Raw genomic sequence first — 18,975 nt, 5'->3', positions numbered from 1 at the left:
TTCCCTTTGTTTTTCTAAATACAGTCTCAAAATGGCAATGAAACTTTTGCCACACCTCATTTGCCAGTGAATATAAAGTACTTCCCTGGGCTGTGTGTCCTGGAGCTGTGTGTTGTGCTCAGACATTGAGCATAGCACATTTGTCATCCTGGATTATTTCAAGGTGTTCGTGACCTGTCTGATCCCTTCCTTAAAGCCTCTCTGGCGTAGCGGCTTTTGGAAGCTGCGGTATGCTCAGAATGGCCAGCCAGAACACTGCCTTTTTCAACAGCTAGCTTCCAGCCACTTCTTGAAATCAACTTGGTTTCTTTCAGGAAGAAGGCGTACCAGTGGGAGGCGTGGGAAGGCAGGGAACTGTCAGGCCGGACTCCTGGATTCTGTTCTTGGTTTTTGGGCAGGAGTGTGAGCTAAGGGCCAGAGCAGGAACTGAAATCCAGCAGTCCTGGGTTCTAGTCCTGGCTCTGCTATTCCTTCAGTTTGTCCTTGGCTAAAGGGTAAAATCACTACTTTTAAAAATGCAGCTCTAATGACCCATTTTCAGCAGTGATTTAGGAGCCCAAATCTGACTCTGTTGGATTTAGGCTCCTTAATCACTTTGGTGCTTTTGAAAATGTCATCTTTCAGTGCTGCCATTTTGCCACGTGTGAGATGGGAATAACTTACCTGCCTCCCAAAGAGAGAGGAGGCTTAAAGTTCGCAAAGCACTTGGATTCCTGGAGGAAGACACGACAGGAGGGCAGAACGTTATTCCTCCTCTCTTTGCTTGGTCTCCCTGCGCAGTGCTAGTTACTGTCTGCAAACCTAGCCGGGGTTGTTTCCAGAGAAGGCACTTCCGCTCATGTTACTCATGCAGGTAGTGGCATGAGATTTTCCCATCCTCTTTCTCCTACCAGTGGAGCTGCAGCCCTCCTGCCCCCGGACAGAACAGCTCACCCTCTGTGCCTGACTGTCCGCTGTGCTGCAGAAATCCCTGCTTCCCAGGACGGGCAGTTAGGAGCGCTGAACATTGTAAATGTGTGCGTTTTCTGGTCTTGTGGAGCCTTGGCTGCTGCTCGCCATGCAAGCTGAATCCCATCAGGGGGCTTATCACCAAACAGATGTGGACGGGATCTTAGATCCCACTTCCATGGCTTTGTCATACCAGCTCCGAGCACCAGCCCATGTAGCCTGGCCGCCTGCCTTTATTGATCAGACCAAGCCCTGTGCCTAAGGTGGGAGCTGCTATTTGGTGCCTGGGAGGAAGATACGTTAGGCTTTGCTGCCCAGTGCTGTCCATGGAGGAGGGACGGGATGGGGGGATGCCTCCCTGAGCACCACAGCTCTCCTCTGAACCCCTGGAAACGCGAGATGTGATCATCATCGTAGCTTGGCCGATAACAAGCCTTCTCCTGAGCCTCAGAGGCTCTCATGACCTCACCGCTCTTCCTCCAGTGGAAGCCTTGGAATGTATTGACCACCCTCTGCATGTCTGCTGTAAGCAGGGTACCACGCTTTCTCCTGGCTCCCTGCCAGCCTGGGCGAGCAAGGGTCCGCTAGACCGGTCTTCAGCAGTGTGCCCGCACTCACCATCAGCCTATGATGTGCATTGGGAGAGTCTCTCTCTAGCAGTGCTGGATATGGGGTTTTTAGCAGCCTTCCTGAGTACCCACATGGGAGCCCCCGGGCAGATCTCTGCCCCCCACACCTTCACACTGGGCCACATGGAACCCCAAACATACCGGGCTCTCGCGCGGCCCCCTGTCGTTGCTGCTGTCTTGACTGTCACTTGCCCTTGCAGTATCCCCACTTCCTGAAGCGAGATGCCAACAAACTGCAGATCATGCTGCAGAGAAGGAAGAGATACAAAAACCGGACTATCCTGGGCTACAAGACTTTGGCTGTTGGGCTCATCAACATGGCTGAGGTGAGGAGGAGGAGGGAGGCGCCAGGTACGGCCATGGGGAAGAAGTGATTAAATGTAACCTCTCCCCTCTTCAGCTCAGACAGAGGCAGAGTGCTTTGTGGCTAGGCTGGGCTCAAGGGTGGGACCTAGCCAGAGACACCTAGAGCAGCTGAGCTGTCTCACTCCTATGTAAGCTTGGGTCCTCCTTGCTCGGCCCATGCGGGGCCATGGTCTCGGTGCGGGTGACTGGCTCGGTATTCTCAGCAGCCTTCCACGGGGCCCGCTGGGAGTACATGCTGCGTGGTCTCCCCTGCCCAGGTCATGCAGCACCCCAGCGAAGGAGCTCTGGTGCTTGGACTCCACAGTAACGTGAAGGACGTATCTGTGCCCGTTGCTGAGATTAAAATCTACTCTCTGTCCAGCCAGCCAATCGACCATGAAGGGCTCAAGTCGAAACTGTCCGGTAAGGAGGGGTCTAGTTTGGGGTGAGGGGGGATTGGGCGTGGGGTATCCAGAGGGGAAGCTCATTAGCTGCCCTGGAGCCAGCATCACTAGGCAGGTGCACAGCTCGGTAATACTCAGTTGGCACGGTGACCTGCAGGTGTTTTCGATCCTCTCCATTGGGCATGTGCCCCCCTCCCTCCCTGCTGGGAGAGAGGTGAGTGGCTCACTGGCAGGGGATGCTGTGCTGGAAGTGATGCCTCCTTCAGATGAAACGGAACCAGTGTCCTGACTTGGTCATTAAAGTTCCTGAGTGAGTCACTTGCTAGAACTGGGGTGTTGGAACCAGTGTCCTGGCCAAATTCCACCAGGGGGAATTATGTTCCACCTCCCTAAATTCCCTCCCCGCGCTGCCTTTTCCCTGGGACTGAAAATTCTTTCCTTCCTGACCTGAGCTGTTGTAGAGTGTGGCTACACATTCCTCCCCAGAGGGAGCTGCATTTCCACACTGTGGCAAAACCACTTTTCTCCAGAGACTCGGCTTGACTAACGTCTCAGAAGCAGAACAGATTTTTCTTGGTCCCTGAAACTTACCAGCTGTAAAAGCCACATGCCTGCTGGTTCCATTCTGCATTGTATAGCTCTGCTAGTCTCTTGTATGCATGGTTGGAGGCAGTGCCTTAGAAAGCACATGGAGCCTCTTCAGCTACATTCTATCCCTGCGCAGCTACACGTGTTCCTGGTGCTTCTGTGACACAGCCCAGGTGCAAGCAGCAGCCGGCTGGGTATCAGCCCCTTCTTGGTTACCTGTAGGGCGATTTGGTCTCGGGTTTTAATGTGTCTAATCTGCAGAAGTGAAGGCAAAACCCTGCCCAGGGCCCAGTTCCACCACGTCCATTCGCATCAGATCTTGTTTGGACAGTGGAGGCTAATTCCTTCCAACACGGCTATATTTAGCCCTGCGTCTTGGAATCCTTCCGTTTATGATACTGTCGCGGATGGCTGTCTAGGCAGTAAATCTGGTTGCCAGGGAAACTGATGGAGATTCAAACTCTGTGTTGGATTTATTTTAATATTGGGGTTTATTACCAGCAACTCCGTGACCTGACAAGGGAAAAAGAAGAACAGGAGTACTTGTGGCACCTTAGAGACTAACAAATTTATTAGAGCATAAGCTTTCGTGGACTACAGCCCACTTCTTCGGATGCATATAGAATGGAACATATAATGAGGAGATATATATACACACATACAGAGAGCATAAACAGGTGGGAGTTGTCTTACCAACTCTGAGAGGCCAATTAATTAAGAGGAAAAAAAAAAAAAAACTTTTGAAGTGATAATCAAGCTAGCCGAGTACAGACAGTGTGATAAGAAGTGTGAGAGTACTTACAAGGGGAGATAGTCAACGTTTGTAATGGCTCAGCCATTCCCAGTCCTTATTCAAACCGGAGTTGATTGTGTCTAGTTTGCATATCAATTCTAGCTCTGTAGTCTCTCTTTGGAGTCTGTTTTTGAAGTTTTTCTGTTGTAATATAGCCACCCGCAGGTCTGTCACTGAATGACCAGACAGGTTAAAGTGTTCTCCCACTGGTTTTTGAGTATTTTGATTCCTGATGTCAGATTTGTGTCCATTAATTCTTTTGCGTAGAGACTGTCCGGTTTGGCCAATGTACATGGCAGAGGGGCATTGCTGGCACATGATGGCATAGATCACATTGGTAGATGTGCAGGTGAACGAGCCCCTGATGGTATGGGAGAACACTTTAACCTGTCTGGTCATTCAGTGACAGACCTGCGGGTGGCTATATTACAACAGAAAAACTTCAAAAACAGACTCCAAAGAGAGACTACAGAGCTAGAATTGATATGCAAACTAGACACAATCAACTCCGGTTTGAATAAGGACTGGGAATGGCTGAGCCATTACAAACGTTGACTATCTCCCCTTGTAAGTACTCTCACACTTCTTATCACACTGTCTGTACTCGGCTAGCTTGATTATCACTTCAAAAGTTTTTTTTTTTTTTCCTCTTAATTAATTGGCCTCTCAGAGTTGGTAAGACAACTCCCACCTGTTTATGCTCTCTGTATGTGTGTATATATATCTCCTCATTATATGTTCCATTCTATATGCATCCGAAGAAGTGGGCTGTAGTCCACGAAAGCTTATGCTCTAATAAATTTGTTAGTCTCTAAGGTGCCACAAGTACTCCTGTTCTTCTTTTTGCGGATACAGACTAACACGGCTGTTACTCTGAAACTTGACAAGGGAAAGCAGCTGGGCACTTTGACTGGGTGGGGGGGACACCTCTTGATCTGGAAATCTGCACCCTTTCCTGTCTGGCATCTTGAGGCAAATAGAAATCAGTCCAGGTCTCTCATAGACTGAGCCTAACTTCCTCTGTGGTGGCAGAATCTAGTCCTTGCCACAGAATTGTACTTCTTTATCTAGCTTTCATTAAAAACAAATCTGTGCAGCTCTTATGGTTGCTAAGTAAACCCTCCACATGTGAGGGATGTAGTAGTGTCTGCCTGAGTCTGCAGGCAGCCTGAAACAAGCATCGTCAAATGGAACCTAATTTATCTCAACAGGGTGTTAACTCTGAAGCATACTGATGGCAATGTACATGTCAATATGGTTAACTATTTAGCTGCTGAGCATATTAGTGGAGACATTCCCCCCCAGTGTGTATATGGTGTGTGTGCCATGCCCCTTGGCCCTATCTTCTAGGAAGTGTGTGTGTGTGTGTGTGTGTGTTAATGCTTGTAAAGTGCTTTGAGAGCCTCCAATGAAAGGCACTAAAGAGGGGTCCAGGCTTGTTGCTGTAAAGGGAAAGGTGGTTCCACTCCGCTAGATTCCATGAGGAAACAGGAATGTAAATATTGTGAGCCATGAAATCCTCTCTCTCTCTCTCTCTCAAACTCCAGCACCAGCTGATCTTTGTCCTTGAGTGGGAATTTAAGCAATGATTTTATTTTAATAGTGTCCAAGGACGACTGCCCAGCCCCAAAAGAATCTAACCAGATACAAACAACTGTCTGTCAAATGACGGGAAATACCAGATGGTCCCAAAGGGAGTGCTGGGAGCTGTTTGCATCCCAGTAATCTGCACAGTTCCCAAGTTCATCAGTCAGTCCATGGCCAGCTCATCTCAGATGTTGGGCCGGCTCCATATTTCACACTTCTCCACACCCTGCACGGGGCGACTGTTCTCCAGTCATTAGATGCAGGCAGGGCTGCGATCAGAAGGACTATGGGCTGCTATGGGCCATGGGGATGCTGTCTTAGGACACGACTGAAGGAGAGGGGCAGAGGAGGATCGACTGGGCATGTGCTAGTTTTTTTGCTCCTTTATTTTGTGTTTACCTTAGATGTATCAGGAATGGCTCTTCCCTGTGGATTGGAGACCCCAGAGAAGTTGCCTGGGAGCTTTCTCATCCCTTAAATGAAGTGGGGGGGGCGGGGTTTGAATCTTCAACAGACTTTATTTTCTACCAGCTGTTCATCCAGTGGAAGGCTGGCCTGGTGGCTCAGCACTTGCCTAAGAGACCTGGGTTTGACTCCCTGGGCCCCTTGGGCAAGTCCCTGAGGGTAACCATGCCTAAGTCCCATTTTCAAACACAACTTAGGAGCTTGAGTCTCATTGAAAGTCGCTGGAATTTAGGTGCCTAGGTGCCCGAGTTACCATGGAAGGAAGGCCTTACGCTCTGAATTAAAGGATGGGGATACATGTCTCCAGGAGCTCAAGCTATTTAGCTTAATAAAGGGAAGGTTCAGGGGTGACTTGGTCTGTAAGCACCCACACAGGGAACAGAAATTGGCTAATGGGCCCTTCAGTCTGGCAGGCAAAGGTCTAACAAGAGCCAGTGGCTGGAAATTGAAACTAGATGAATTCAGACGAGAAATAAGGCATGAATTTTTCATAGGGAGGGTAATTAAGCATTGGAACAACTTGCCACTGGCTGTGTTGGATTCTCCGTCGCTGGTACTTCTTAAACCAAGATTCAGCCAGGCGTTAGTGCAGGGAAGCCCTGAGGCCTGGGCTATGCAGGAGCTCAGACTAGATGACCACAATTGTCCCTTCTGCTCCTACAGTCTATGACTCTAAGCCACTCAAATGGTGGTGCCTTGGTTTCCCCATCTCCCCAGCTGGGTCACTAATCCAGCTTTCCTTCAGCCTCTTGCCTGTTTAGACCGTAAGTCCTTTGGGTCCTAGCTCCCCCAGTGTCTGTGCCACCCCCCCCCCCCCCAGCACAGCAGGGCATCCAGGCACTACTGCAGCACAACCCAGCTTTCGAAAGAGTCTGCATCAAAGGCCTTCTCAAGCAGACCTGCCTCGGTGGGTCCCATGGTGCCGGAGCCCTCCTAGCTCTCCAGTCACCCACAGAACCTTCGAGGGTAGACAAGGTCTGAATTTCTAATGGAAAGCCAAGCCACTAAAGCCTCTCTCCTCTATATTGTGCATGACCAAAAAAGGACACAAGCTTCTCTTTTGGATCACCCTTAAAACCGAGTCCTGAGCGCTCTGTGGCTACATATGGCGGTGTGGTACTTTCCACTGGAGAAGGGGTGTGCTTGTCTGATGGTGGAGAGGCCCGGTGCCGGCTGCCTGCTATCCCATCTGTAACAAAGGCCAGGCTATACAGAGACTAGGGCCCTGGCTGGACTGCACCACGCTGGAGGACCAGTCTGCACTGCAGAGCACCCTCTGACCTGCCAGACTGTTGTGTGGTGCCCTGGACCTTATGTGAATCCCACTGACAGCGCTAAGCTCTCAAGCTGGACTTCCAGCCTAACCCCAGCTGTGTCTTCCAGATCGGTCCCCCGACATCGACAACTACTCGGAAGAGGAGGAGGAGAGCTTCTCCTCGGAGCAGGAGGGCAGCGACGATCCCCTACATGGACAGGTAACCCCCCACCCCCCTTCCCAGTCTGCTGCCCGCTCAGGGCAGAGCTCAATTGCAAGGCATTACCAGGCTGGCTGGGTCTGGCTGCCTCCATTTGCAAACCCCTCTTTCCATGGGTTCAGGCTTTCCTCCAGTCCCGATCTCTCCTCAGCGGGGGGGTTTTCACCTGGTTTCTGCCTTTAACCCTCCCCAGCCCAGCGTACTTCAGTGGCTGAATCAAGGCAGAGTGCCCCCAGCGAGCTTGGAAAAAGATGCCAAGTGGCTCCCCCTTCCAGCCTGCACCTCCAGGGGGCAAAAGGAGCGAGAGGTGGTGCTGAGCAAGCCAGGCTGGGAGTTGGCTCTGTGAGCATCCCCCTTTGGGATCTAGCTGAGGACTGTGGACTCCAGGCCACTGATCCCTTGGCTGGCTGCCCCAAGTGGTCACCTATGACTGGGCTGCTGCTAGAGGCAGCCTACGTAGAGCTGTACCTGCCTGGAGCTAGGCTGCTGCGCCCCAAGGACTAGGGAGATACTGGTTAAGAGAGCTAGCTGTGGCAGTGTGGCCTGGCTCCCATAGCCCCAGGGCCTGGGGGTATGAGTTCTCTGAATGTGCTGTCTCCCCCGCCCCACAAGGACTTGTTTTATGAAGACGAGGATCTCCGGAAGGTGAAGAAAACGAGGAGGAAACTGGCCTCGGCCTCGGCGATCACTCGGGTGAGTGTGTTCTGAGGGTGCTCTGGCTGGCCGGCCGCCTTCTGGCTCCTGTCTGGTGTGAGGCCTCGTGCCAAGGGGGTCTCTGAACTGGTCATAAGCAGCTTCCGGGGGACTGGGGGGCTCTGGGACTTGGGATGGGGCAGAAGGAGCCATTTGCCTCTCGAAGTGACCGCTGCTCAGCAGATTCAGACACGCTGCGGGGGGTGGGGGGAGCTACACAGCTGCAATCTCCAGAGCTGTCAGGTTGTCCCTTTCCACCACACTGTCACTCATCTAGGCGTGGCTGTTTGACCTCAGCTGTGGCTGGGAAGCTTTGCCCTGTCTCTAGGGACTGGCCTCCAGTAATGCTGCCTCTCACCGTGCCCTGCTCAGAAGGCAGTTACAAGAGCTGCTTGCATGCCTCTCCTTTAACACCTAGCTGTGATGACAGCCTCTGAGCTGCATGTAGGTGCTATACATGCTTTCAGCTTCGCCATCTCGTGCAGTGAGCTTGGCTGGTTTGCAAGCTAAGCAGGCGGGCTCTGGGCTAGACCTCTGGAGGATGAGCCAGAGGTGCAGCATGGAAACGTGTGGGTGACTCAGGAGGAGGAGGAGGAGTGCTCCCCTCTGGATTGGTGCTAACCCCAGTGCATCAGCATGGTGCTAGGGAGCGCTGTGCTGCACTCTGCATGTTCCCTGCATCCAGCCCTGCATCAGGTTTGGAAACTCTAGTGGACTTTGAACTGTCACTCAGGGCAGAGTTTCTCAACTGCGGCCACTGTGGCACCCAGTGAGTTCCCCACCTTCCCAGGGACGGTGGGGTTCAGGTTTGGGGTGGTGAGGTGGAAGGCTCTGGCAGCGGGGCTTCAGGCTGTAGCCCGCTGCTGCCTCTCCTGGCCCCCCATCCAGGGCTTAATTTGTCCCCAGGCTTGCCAGGGCCGAGTAAGTCTGCTGTGAAAAGTGATACTTGTATGTTTGTTAATATCACTTTTCACAACGGTCTTACTAGCTAGCAATAAATGACAATGACTTGGCCGTGTATATGTGCATATTTATTTGTTTTTCCTAAAATTAATTAAGTATTTTAGGAAAAAGTGTGAAAGCGGCCACCAGCAAGAGTTGGTGGCCACAGTCTGAGGCCACCAAAAAATTTGTCCTGAGAACCCCTGATTAGGGTAACTGGGATGATTTGTGGGGCGATGTGATAGTCTCCTTCCATTGGCCCCTCAGTCGCACCTACGGCAAAGGCTTGTGCCCCCTCATTGGGGCCCCCGATTCCTGTTCCCTTTCTTGGTGTCACTGTAACGAGTCAATGGCACCATTTCTTCACAGCAGCCAAATATAAAGCAGAAGTTTGTGGCGTTACTGAAGAGGTTCAAGGTGTCGGACGAGGTAGGTGCAGTCCTTCCGTCTTGTTGCAAATGCCTTTGCTATTTCAGTGGTTTCTTGTTGGTAGTTGGAGTGCTGGATGGGCTGTGATCCAGATCAGGTGAAATGCATCCCTCATCACTGCTCCTCCCTCCTCCAAATGAATGGCAGTGTGAGCTCAAGTCCTTCAATGAATTCGTCTCGTTTTTGTTGTTGGGAGGGAGGGGAGTGGGGTCTAGTGGCTAGAGCAGGGCTGGGAGCCATGACTTCTGGGTTCTGTCCTAGCTCCTCCACTGAGTCATTCATGGCAAATCACATCACCTCTGTGCCAGGTTCTCAATCCCCTGCTCTAATCACAAGACCAGCTCCCTCCAGGTGCCCACCTCTCCCTCCCTCACTCCCCTTCCGGCAGTCTGACCTCTGTTACCAGTTACCCCCGGCTCCAGCCACTGGACCCCATTTGTCTCAGAGCTGTGGATAGAACCCTGGAGTCCTGCATTCCAGCCCCTGTATTCTGACCACTAGACCCCACTCCCCTCCACCCTTCTAACAACCAAAGGTTCATGAGGTGAATGAGACTAAGTAGGGGCTCCACCTGCTTCATGGGCTAAAGCAGCCATGAGTTGGGTGTTAGACGTGCCTGCGAGAGACAGTGTAGTCTGTCATCTGCCTCCGAAGTTTCTTGTAACACGGGATCCGGGACTGGCCAGGCCATTGCTCTGTGGGTGACTCTCCATGTTCTCTGGGAGATGTCAGACTTACAGCTGATTGGTGGGGTGTTAGACCCTTGACATGCCATTGGCTGGAGAGGGAGAGCCAAGAGCAGGAGGAGGTCCTTGAGGCTTCTTCCAGCACTCACTCCCGTGGGCTTCCACAAAATACGCAGTCTCTGCTCCCGGTTGCCTGGCCCCCCATCTAGCCTGGAGTCTCCTGCCCACAGGTTGGCTTTGGCCTGGAGCACGTTTCCAGGGAGCAGATCCGAGAGGTGGAGGAGGACCTGGACGAGCTGTACGACAGCCTGGAGATGTACAACCCCAGCGACAGTGGCCCAGAGATGGAGGAGACGGAGAGCATCCTCAGCACGCCCAAACCCAAGCTCAAGTGAGTGCTGGGGGTGGGGCAGCACGGTGAGCGACAGCCGCAACAGGGAGCGAGCCTGGGCTGGTGGGAGCCATGGGACACAGCAGCTGCTCCCAGCTCTGCCACTGCCTTGCTGGGTGAACTCGGGCAAGTCGCTTCCCTTCTCGGTGCCTCAGTTTCCCTGCTCACCTTCTCTCTGTCTCGTCTGTTTAGACTGAGAGCTCCTCAGGGCCATGGCTATTCTCTTGCCACACGTTTTGGGCCGCATCTGGCACAGCAGGGTCCTGATCTTGGCTGGGGCCTCCACGCACTCTTGTAATATTACTAATAGTGTGGGCTGTGGGGCTAAGAGTCAGGGCTCTGGGAGTCTCTTCCCATAGGACACTGACACAGCAAGTATCTACAGTGCTCCGTGACTGTCTGTGAAACACTATTGTTATTTACACTGTAGTAGCTCCCTGAGGGCCCAGGTCCATTGTGCTGGGTGCTGTATGAACCTGTAACACAGATGCGCTCCCAGCCCTACAGAGCTCACAATCCAGCCATTAGTCTAGACAAGGGGAGGGGAGCACAAGGTGACCCTGAGATGGTTGAAGATGATTGTAATTCTCCGTGAGAGACAGTGTAAGTCTCCACAGTGCTTTAGGAAACAGCTGCACTGAAGTGCAACTAATTCTGGGGTGGAGCACAGCAGCCGCTGTGTCAGTGACGAAAGGGTGCACGTTGGCTACGGACACTAGAGGGGGAAAAGGACCCAGCATCTCGACTGCACATTCAGAGCCCCCCATCCAACAAGCCTCATGGAAACTATGCAAATGGGCTGAAGGCCTGGGATCTCCATTAGTGCTTCCAGCCAGTCTGGAATCAGAGCGCTGATGCTCTAGGTTTCTTTCCCTGCAGCTGAGACTGGTGTCACACGCCGTCCCTTGGGAATTGAGGATTAATTAGGATTTGTGCAGCCTTTGGAGATGCCTGGATGAGAGGAGTGATCTGTTCTGTTCAGCTAGGTTGTTTCTCGCCCTGCTTTGCTCATGCACGCCAGCCACTGCTGCTGCAGACCCTTCTCCTGTGGGTGTCCCCCCCTCAACACCCCAGTCAGAGCCCCGTACCACATCTGCCCTCGCGAGCCCCTGGGCACTCTGAGAGACAGCCTGAGCAGAGCAGAGTATTTGACGCGTGCAGGATTCCTGCCGTCTGCCTACAGTGATGGTGCTTCAGTCACGGTGCTTCACAGACCCCGGTAAGGAGCTCATTCCTTTGCTCTCACCATTAGACACACCTCCCCTCCCAGACCTGGGAACAGAGCCCAGGAGTCCTGGCTCCCAGCACCTCAGCTCTAACCACTAGACTCCCCTCCCCTCCCCTCCCCTTCCAGAGCTGGGATAGAACCCGGAAATCCTCATTGCCAGCTGCGCCCTGATCTAACCCACTAGACCCCAATCACTTCCCGTAGTTGGGAAGAGAACCCAGGAGTCCTGACTCCCAGCCCTGTGCCTTACCCACATGGCGGTCTGCGGGGAGTGCAGTTCCATCGCAGGGGCATGGGGGCCCTTCTCCAGCATTGCCAAATGGGCCCACTGTTCCTGACAGGTTGGTCAGCGGCTGTGGAAAACTGGCTGCTTAGATCGTGGGCCATATTCTGTGTGAGTCACAGCCAAGGCCAGCGTCGCACGTGCCTAATCAGGCACCGATAGTAATCTGAGCCCCCCCCACACACACACACACACTCCCCTTCCCAAAGCAAGTGTGGGCTGCCAGTCTAGCCCTACCAATAACCCCCCCCTTCCAGCACCTGAGCTGTGCTCTCTTCCCCCTGCAAAGCCAGTGATCTCGCCCCCCCCGACTCTGGTGCTTGCTGTCCCCACGCTGCCCAGCTCTCAGCATCGCTGCAGCTCCTCATGTCCCTTGCTTCCCCTGGCCCTCACTGCTCTGATCCAGCCCGGGCGCAGCACCACTGCTCTCCTAAAAACCAGCCTGGTTCTGATTGGCCCCAACTGCATTCCTGACGCCATGTGGCTCCCTAGGGCTGCCGCGAGCCAGAGTTTGACATGGACTTGCTGGGCTCAAGGCATGGTGGGATAGGGTTCAAACACCGGAGCAGCAGCACTGAGCTGTACCTGACTGGGTAGAAGCTTTTGGCCACACAGTGGCTACAACAGGGGATGAGATGCTGGGACTCCTGCTTCTGTCCTGCCCCAGTCTTGCCACCCAAGGACCGTGGCAGCTGCGCCCGTCCCCTCTCTGTAGCTCAGCTCCCCCGCCTCCTGGGGAAGGCGTGTGAGACGGATGGCTGTGTACATTTCTCCCGGGGACCGGTGTGACTGAAGCTGTGAATGGAAGCCAGGGCACCAGGCTGCCTGGATGTAAGAGAAGGCCTTGTTGCGATTTAGCTGTAACCCGTTCGCAGGGGCTTGTCTACACCCAGACGTCGCACTGGGTTGCGGGAAATCGCTGCAGCTTTTGCGTGTGGACTTGTATCCGTTTCACTCTGGTGCGATGGGGTTAGTGCTCCCAGGAAATGAACCAACGCGAGTCGAACAGAGAGAAGCCAGGCTTAGCCCAAACCAGCCTTGCAGGCTTCTGTGCTGTCTGGACTCCTGCAGGGTGAAATCAGCTGTCGTTATGGTGCTGCAGCTGTGTGGGTGACCCGGGACTCAGGCTTACCTGGCATAGGCCCCTCTGGTACCAGAGCGAGGCTGATCGGCGCACACACTCGCATGGTGTCAGGGAGATCAGCGCAAATCCCCACGTGGGCACTCTCTGATCTCAGTTTGAATTAACCCTGTTCCCAGTCGACTTGAGCTGCAGCGGCCACAGGGCCTTTGGCACCAGACTAGCTAGAGCGGTTTCAGTTCCGTCTGTAAGTGACGCTGTCTCAGCTTTCTCATGCAGACGAGGCCTGCTGTGTGTCTGCCCAGCCCCCAACCTTCCCTGTTTGGAGCTAGGAGGGGGCCCGGCAGCGCTACGGCATTTCCAGGGGTGAGAGAGTCCCTTGTGGGAAAGGTGAGCCTGTCGCTCCAAACCAGGCTGGGGCGTTTGATACTCCGTAGCTGAGACAGTGCCAGAGAACCTGGAAGGGACGGGGAGCCCTGCGCTAGCACCCATTGCTGTGCTCTCCTGTGCCAGTTTGGAGGGCCTCTTGCAGAGCAGTGCAAACTGTGGGAGGAAACGGGGCTTCAAATATCAGCCAAAGTTTCTACCGTGCAGGCCGGCCCATAGGCACTAAAATACGCCCGGGATTCGCACAGGCCATCCCTGAGGCTTGAATCCCTCTGATCCTCTCCTCACCCCAGGCCAGGGTCTGCAGCAGCACTTTGTTCCCTGACCCGCTGCATCTCTCCCTGCCAGGCCTTTCTTCGAGGGAATGTCTCAGTCCAGCTCCCAGACAGAAATTGGAAGCCTTAACAGCAAGGGGAGCCTGGGCAAAGATGCCACCAGCCCGGTGAGTAATCGCAGAGGGAGGGAGTGGGTCCCGTGATCCAGCGGGGGGTGCTGGACATAGGCCTAGGTGATTCGCAGCTGGTACGTGACCTCGACTTCCAATGCATGTGAATGCAGTCGCAGGATCTGTGCTCTGCTGGAGCCAGGTGGCTGCGGGAGTGCTGGGCGGGGGCAGGTGACCGCTCCTCCCTGAGCAGTGCTGAAGTGCTGTGTTCCGCTCGGCCTGGGGACTGGCTCAGTGGCCGAGGCAGAGCAGCACGGCCTGTCAGTGCAAGGGGCAGCTGCCTGTGCCTCGTAGTCACTAAAATCTTAGCCAGCACCTATCCTGGCCCCTTGGAATTGCCCCCAACCCTCCCTCAGTCCAGGCAGTTCTGGTGCACAGAAGGGCGGTGGGGTCTCCCCTCTGGCACCGCGGTGCTCCCCAGCTCCTAGGCAGAGTTTGCTTCCCTAGAGCCTGGCACATACAAACTGGGTTTTCTAACACTAGTGTTTGTAAAAGGCCAAGCTGCTACTTATCAGCACTGATTATCTGTATTCACCAACACACAGTACCCTCACTCGTGGCCCAGCACCCCAGTGTGCTAGGTGCTGTACGAACACTGAGAGCCGCCAGTCCAGTGTCAACCAGGAGCCGGCCGGTGGACACAGGCAGATGGGCAGTGAAGCCCAAGGAGTCTGTGAGGCGTTCCTGCTCAGCACAGTGGCAGTGCTGCCAGGAGATGCCCGGAGTGGGCCTGGCCCTTCATACCCTGCCCAAAGAGCTTCACCGTCTGGACGGAGCACTCAGCCAAGGGGGCAGGACTCCGGGGATGAGCTGGGAAGCACTGTTGGGATCCTGGCTGGGCCAGTGGCTCTGAGCAGCAGCCCCTGGGGTGGCTGAGGGGGGGCGAGCACAGCTGCCCCAGACCTGTAACTCCCCAATCCTTCTGCCCTTGGCTTTTTTTTCAGATGGACGCAGCTGTCGGGGACAAGTTGAAACCTTCGCGGAGTAAAAACCTGGACGACAGCCTCAGCGAAATAGACACCCTGGTAACATGCCCCAGCTGCGCTGGCCCACTCTCCCCTCAGTGCTCCTCCTGGCTTAGGAGCTGGAGCCAGGGGGACGTGGCACGTACAGGCCTCTCCCTTTTGGGGGTGCTCACATGCCCAAGGTAACACCCTGTGCTGGTGCCTGTTTGCCACTCAAGGCAGCATGGCCTAGTGGGTAGAGTGCCGCAAAGCTGAGCTCAGGATGGGGGGACACAGCCCCTCTGACAGTGGAGCCCAACTTGTCTCAAGTTGGCACCTACAGTCAGTGGCTGCTTGGAACGACATAGTCAGTGGCTTTTGGCTGCGAATTGTCGCCCATTAGGGCCCCAGCTGTTGATCGCCAGAATGAGCTCTGGAGCCTCCTCGTTCCCTCCCCGTGTCCGTAGGAAGCGAGCGAGCAGGACACGTTCGGAGACTCCAGCACCATGTTAATCATCCCCGAAAAAGTCAAAACACCCATGAAGAGCAGCAAGGGGGAGCTTCAGAGCATGGCATCACCCAGGTAAGCTGCCTGCTTTGAAACCAGGGTTGGGAGACATGGGTGGCACGGGGCAACAGGTGACTGCCTCTAGGGGGCACTGGTTCTAGGCCAGCCCAGGGCAGGGGGCTTGGCTGGCTCAGGGGGCAGAGAATAGGACATTTCCCTTTCCCCTTTAGAGAGTTGGCTCCTAGCCAGGCTGATAGCTACCAACCACTGCTCCCCTTCCATGACCTGTCTTGATGTAGCTCTTAATAGACAGGTTCCACCTCCTTGTCCATTCCCAGGCAGGCCCCTTTCCTCAGCACTCTGCAGGGTTGGGGTTCAGATCCTACTCGTCACCCCGGGAGGAGGCTCCTTGATCTCACAGCTGGTGGAACTCGATTTCTCTTCTAGAACTGGTTTATTGAATTCTCCCTGAACACAGGCTCTCTGCGGGCTTTACTCAAACTGTCACTCCAGCCCCAGAACCCCGGGGGTGCCTATCCCTCGCTTGTCACAGGTCACTGATGTCGCACACTGGCAGGCTGGGGACGAGATCACCAGGATCAGTGGGGTTTGCCCCCCAGAGGCAACCCCTGCCTTGTGCTCTCCAGTGAGTTGGCCCTGAACTGGAGAGGTTTAAAGCAAACTGCTGGTTACAGCCCTGCTGAGATTCCCTGCCAGAACAACCTGGTGTGTTGCACCTGAACTGCCTGAGACCCTCCCAGAGAGAAAGGGGATGTTGCAGGAGTCAAGAGGCCTGGGTTGCATCTCTGGCTCTGCCCTTGGAATGTGTGGTTCTCACTATGTCGCCTCAGTTTCGCATATCAGATGTTGGGCGCTCAGAGGACTGTGTGGCATTTTGCATCCAGTTCCCAGCATTAGGCATCTTCCCCTGGCCAGTTTTCTGGTCTGGTCTGTTATTGCCCGTTCCATCCCAGGCCAGAGAGGGCGGTGATGCCTCGTGGCTCTGCCCACAGACCATCCAGTGCTGGGGGCTCAATCTCAACGTGGCTGGATTTGAACCTTTGACTGCATGGTGTGGGGCCCCCATCCCCTGTGGGTACTAGGCCTCTCCCGCTGTGAAGGCAGTGGGGCCGTACTGGAGCTGCACTGAGTGAAGGATTGGATCCACATACCTAGTGTGTTCAAAGGCCTTTCTGTTCCCCGTGGAAACCTGCCCCATCTGCCTCCTGCTTTGCCAAAAGTGCATCTTCAGTGTGTGACGCAGGCTCGCCATGCCGGCCCCGTTCCCAGATGCTATGTGGGGGGAAGCGCTTAGCCATCGATATTCCGCCCCCCAGTCTCCCTGATAGTGCTGAAGCTGCTGCTTGCACTCTGACGCTGAGCAGTGCCTTCTTGGAGCAAAGCGCCAGGCTGCTTTGTCCTGGAATTAATGCCTTTGCTTAATTGCTGTCAGGTGGCAGCAGAGGGGGCTGTGTCCTCGGGCTCCTGGGAGCGCTGCTGCTAGGCTTACAAGCAAAAAGCTCTGGTTTCCTGCCTGCCAGCACTGCAAGCTCCCGGCACTTGCACCTCCAGCAGGGGAGAGTCTGAACTTCTGGGGGCGGGGAGGGCATGAGCTGGATAACATTCCACCTCTCTTCCCCCCGGAGCTGGCTGGCTCTCGGGCACTAACGGAGATCAGCTGGCTGGGCTGGCCCCTGGTGGGGAGCTCAGACTGTACGATCAGAACGAGCCCTTCTGGCCTTCACACGTCTGAATCTAGGAGCAAGGACTAAAACGGTATTCTAGTCCGTGAAGGAAGAGCTGGGACTCCAGTACCCAAGCTGGGCTGTGCAGTAAGGTGGGGCCATCTGAACCAAGGTCACGTTTCAGGGGAGTGGCATTCTCTAATGGGGGAACTGGCAAATATCCCTTAGCAATGCAGTGGCAGGGTCTAATGGTTAGAGCAGGGGACTGGGGATCTGGACTCCCAGGTTCTGTCCCAGCTCTGGGAGGGGAGTGGGGTCTACTGGGTCAGAGCGGGGGGCTGGGAGCCAGGACTCCTGGGTTCTATCCCCGGCTCTGTGGGGGGGAGTGTAAGCTGGTGTGAATGCCAACCTCATCCCACAGGGGCCTGGGCTGGAGAGCATGCCCGTCTTGCCCTACTGAGGGAGGAGGGTGTGGGCAGGAGCGTGGAGTTTTGTGCTCTAAACTGGCCATGTTCTGGGTCCCCCGCCCCCCATGTTGCTTTGTTGTCTTGGTTTGTAAGCTCGTATGTCCAAGGCTTGCACAGCATGGTCCTCACCCCTTCAGGGTCTCGGTGCTCCAGGAGAGATGCCAAACCCGTCAGCCATTGGTGGGCTCTGCATTCCTGTGGTGATCGAGCCCCAGCACCTAGCACAGCCCCCTCTGCTGCTCTCGGATTGCTGGAGTAATCCGGATCATGGCAGACTGCCCTCTGAACCCTTGGCAAAGGGTGGGCACCTTCCTGGCTAGGAGCCCGCCTTGGATCTGCTGGTAGAGGAGGGGGGACAGCCCGCCCCTGGGGTTCCCTCTCAGCCTGTGCTGGCTACAGATTGTACGTGGGCTCGCCCTGTGTCTGACCAGCCCACCCAGTCCTGGTTGTACCCAGCAGTGTTGCTCAGCTCCCACTCTTGACAATGTGCCAGGAAACCCGTCACCTGGCCATGCCATTCTGTTCCCTTGCCAGCGGACAAGCGTTGTCCTGGTGCAAACGCTCACAGAAGCCCCAGGGCGTGGCTCAGACCTGAGCGGGGCCTGTGTGTGTATCTGCAATGAGACACCCTGGTGCGTGGGGGAAGGACCCTGCTCTCCGAGCTGGATGCTGTGCCATGCCAGGGAACCAGGCCAACAGCACTGTCCTTTGTCTGCTGCAGCAAAATGGAAGGTGCCGCGCACACGCCCCGGCAGAAGAGAAGCACCCCGCTGAAGGAGAGACAGCTCTCCAAGCCCCTAAGCGAACGGACCAACAGCTCGGACAGCGAGAGGTCCCCGGACCTGGGCCATAGCACACAGGTGATGTGAATGCAACCCCAGGCACTGCTCCATGGAGAGGTGATCCCAGCCTGCACCACCTACAGCTGGGAGCTCATCACAGATCTAGTCAAACACGGTCGGTTGCCTGGGAGTCCTGTACAGAGGGCCAGGGGCTGCAATGAGCGACATCAATGGGGAGCTTCTCTCTAACTGTACTGAAGCAATGGCATTGGGGGTGCAGTGCTGGGGCGGGTGGAGGGGATGCTCAGTACGGGGTGCTCTCCCTTCGGTCAGTGCTGGTTCCAGTGCAGCACTAGGGGGTGCAGTGCTCAGTAGGGGGTGTGTGTGCTCAGTAGGGGGCACTCTCCCTTGGGTCAGTCCTGGCTCCAATGCCCCAGCACAGCACTAGGGGACGCTTTGTGCTGTAGCTTTCCATCTTCCAGATGATCTGTACCGTTGTGTCGTGCCCGCACAGATCCCAGGCACTGTGTATAACAGAATGTGTCTTGGCCACGTTCTAGTTCAGCTAATGGATCTCCCTCCCTGAACTCCCCCTGCCGGAGTCGCCTTCCCTCCTCTCCCTGCTGTGCTGGGGGGCGGCAGGGGCCTCATGGCAGGTGGCTGGATATGCAGAGCTGAGGGAAAGGCAGAGAGCCGGGCTCCTGGTAACAGCTGCTCACCAGGGGAACCTCCAGGGTTCTGGCCCAGCTCAGTGTGTGTCACCTGTGCCCTGCCAAGACTTAGCCCTCCC

At 55.1% G+C, this 18,975-nt stretch overlaps 1 protein-coding gene across 2 annotated transcripts in view; it reads left to right on the top strand.

Moving 5' to 3' along the window:
• PACS1 (phosphofurin acidic cluster sorting protein 1) overlaps nucleotides 1-18,975 on the top strand; it is a 103,982-nt gene that overhangs the window by 65,886 nt on the left and 19,121 nt on the right. The window contains exons 4-13 of one of the 2 annotated variants that reach the window (XM_054034348.1): nucleotides 1,778-1,903; nucleotides 2,201-2,345; nucleotides 7,143-7,234; nucleotides 7,847-7,927; nucleotides 9,242-9,298; nucleotides 10,215-10,375; nucleotides 13,703-13,796; nucleotides 14,744-14,824; nucleotides 15,211-15,326; nucleotides 18,125-18,263. In XM_054034348.1, coding sequence (XP_053890323.1) covers nucleotides 1,778-1,903; nucleotides 2,201-2,345; nucleotides 7,143-7,234; nucleotides 7,847-7,927; nucleotides 9,242-9,298; nucleotides 10,215-10,375; nucleotides 13,703-13,796; nucleotides 14,744-14,824; nucleotides 15,211-15,326; nucleotides 18,125-18,263 — 1,092 coding nt within the window. Of the gene's footprint in view, nucleotides 1-1,777; nucleotides 1,904-2,200; nucleotides 2,346-7,142; nucleotides 7,235-7,846; nucleotides 7,928-9,238; nucleotides 9,299-10,214; nucleotides 10,376-13,702; nucleotides 13,797-14,743; nucleotides 14,825-15,210; nucleotides 15,327-18,124; nucleotides 18,264-18,975 lie in introns of both variants that reach the window. The other variant, XM_054034347.1, reaches the window with a different exon arrangement.

The sequence above is a fragment of the Malaclemys terrapin genome, chromosome 7, assembly GCF_027887155.1.
Source record: "Malaclemys terrapin pileata isolate rMalTer1 chromosome 7, rMalTer1.hap1, whole genome shotgun sequence".
NCBI classification, from domain to species: domain Eukaryota; kingdom Metazoa; phylum Chordata; order Testudines; family Emydidae; genus Malaclemys; species Malaclemys terrapin.
Note: the sequence above shows the minus strand (reverse complement) of the source record. Positions and strands in the feature narration are given on the sequence as shown.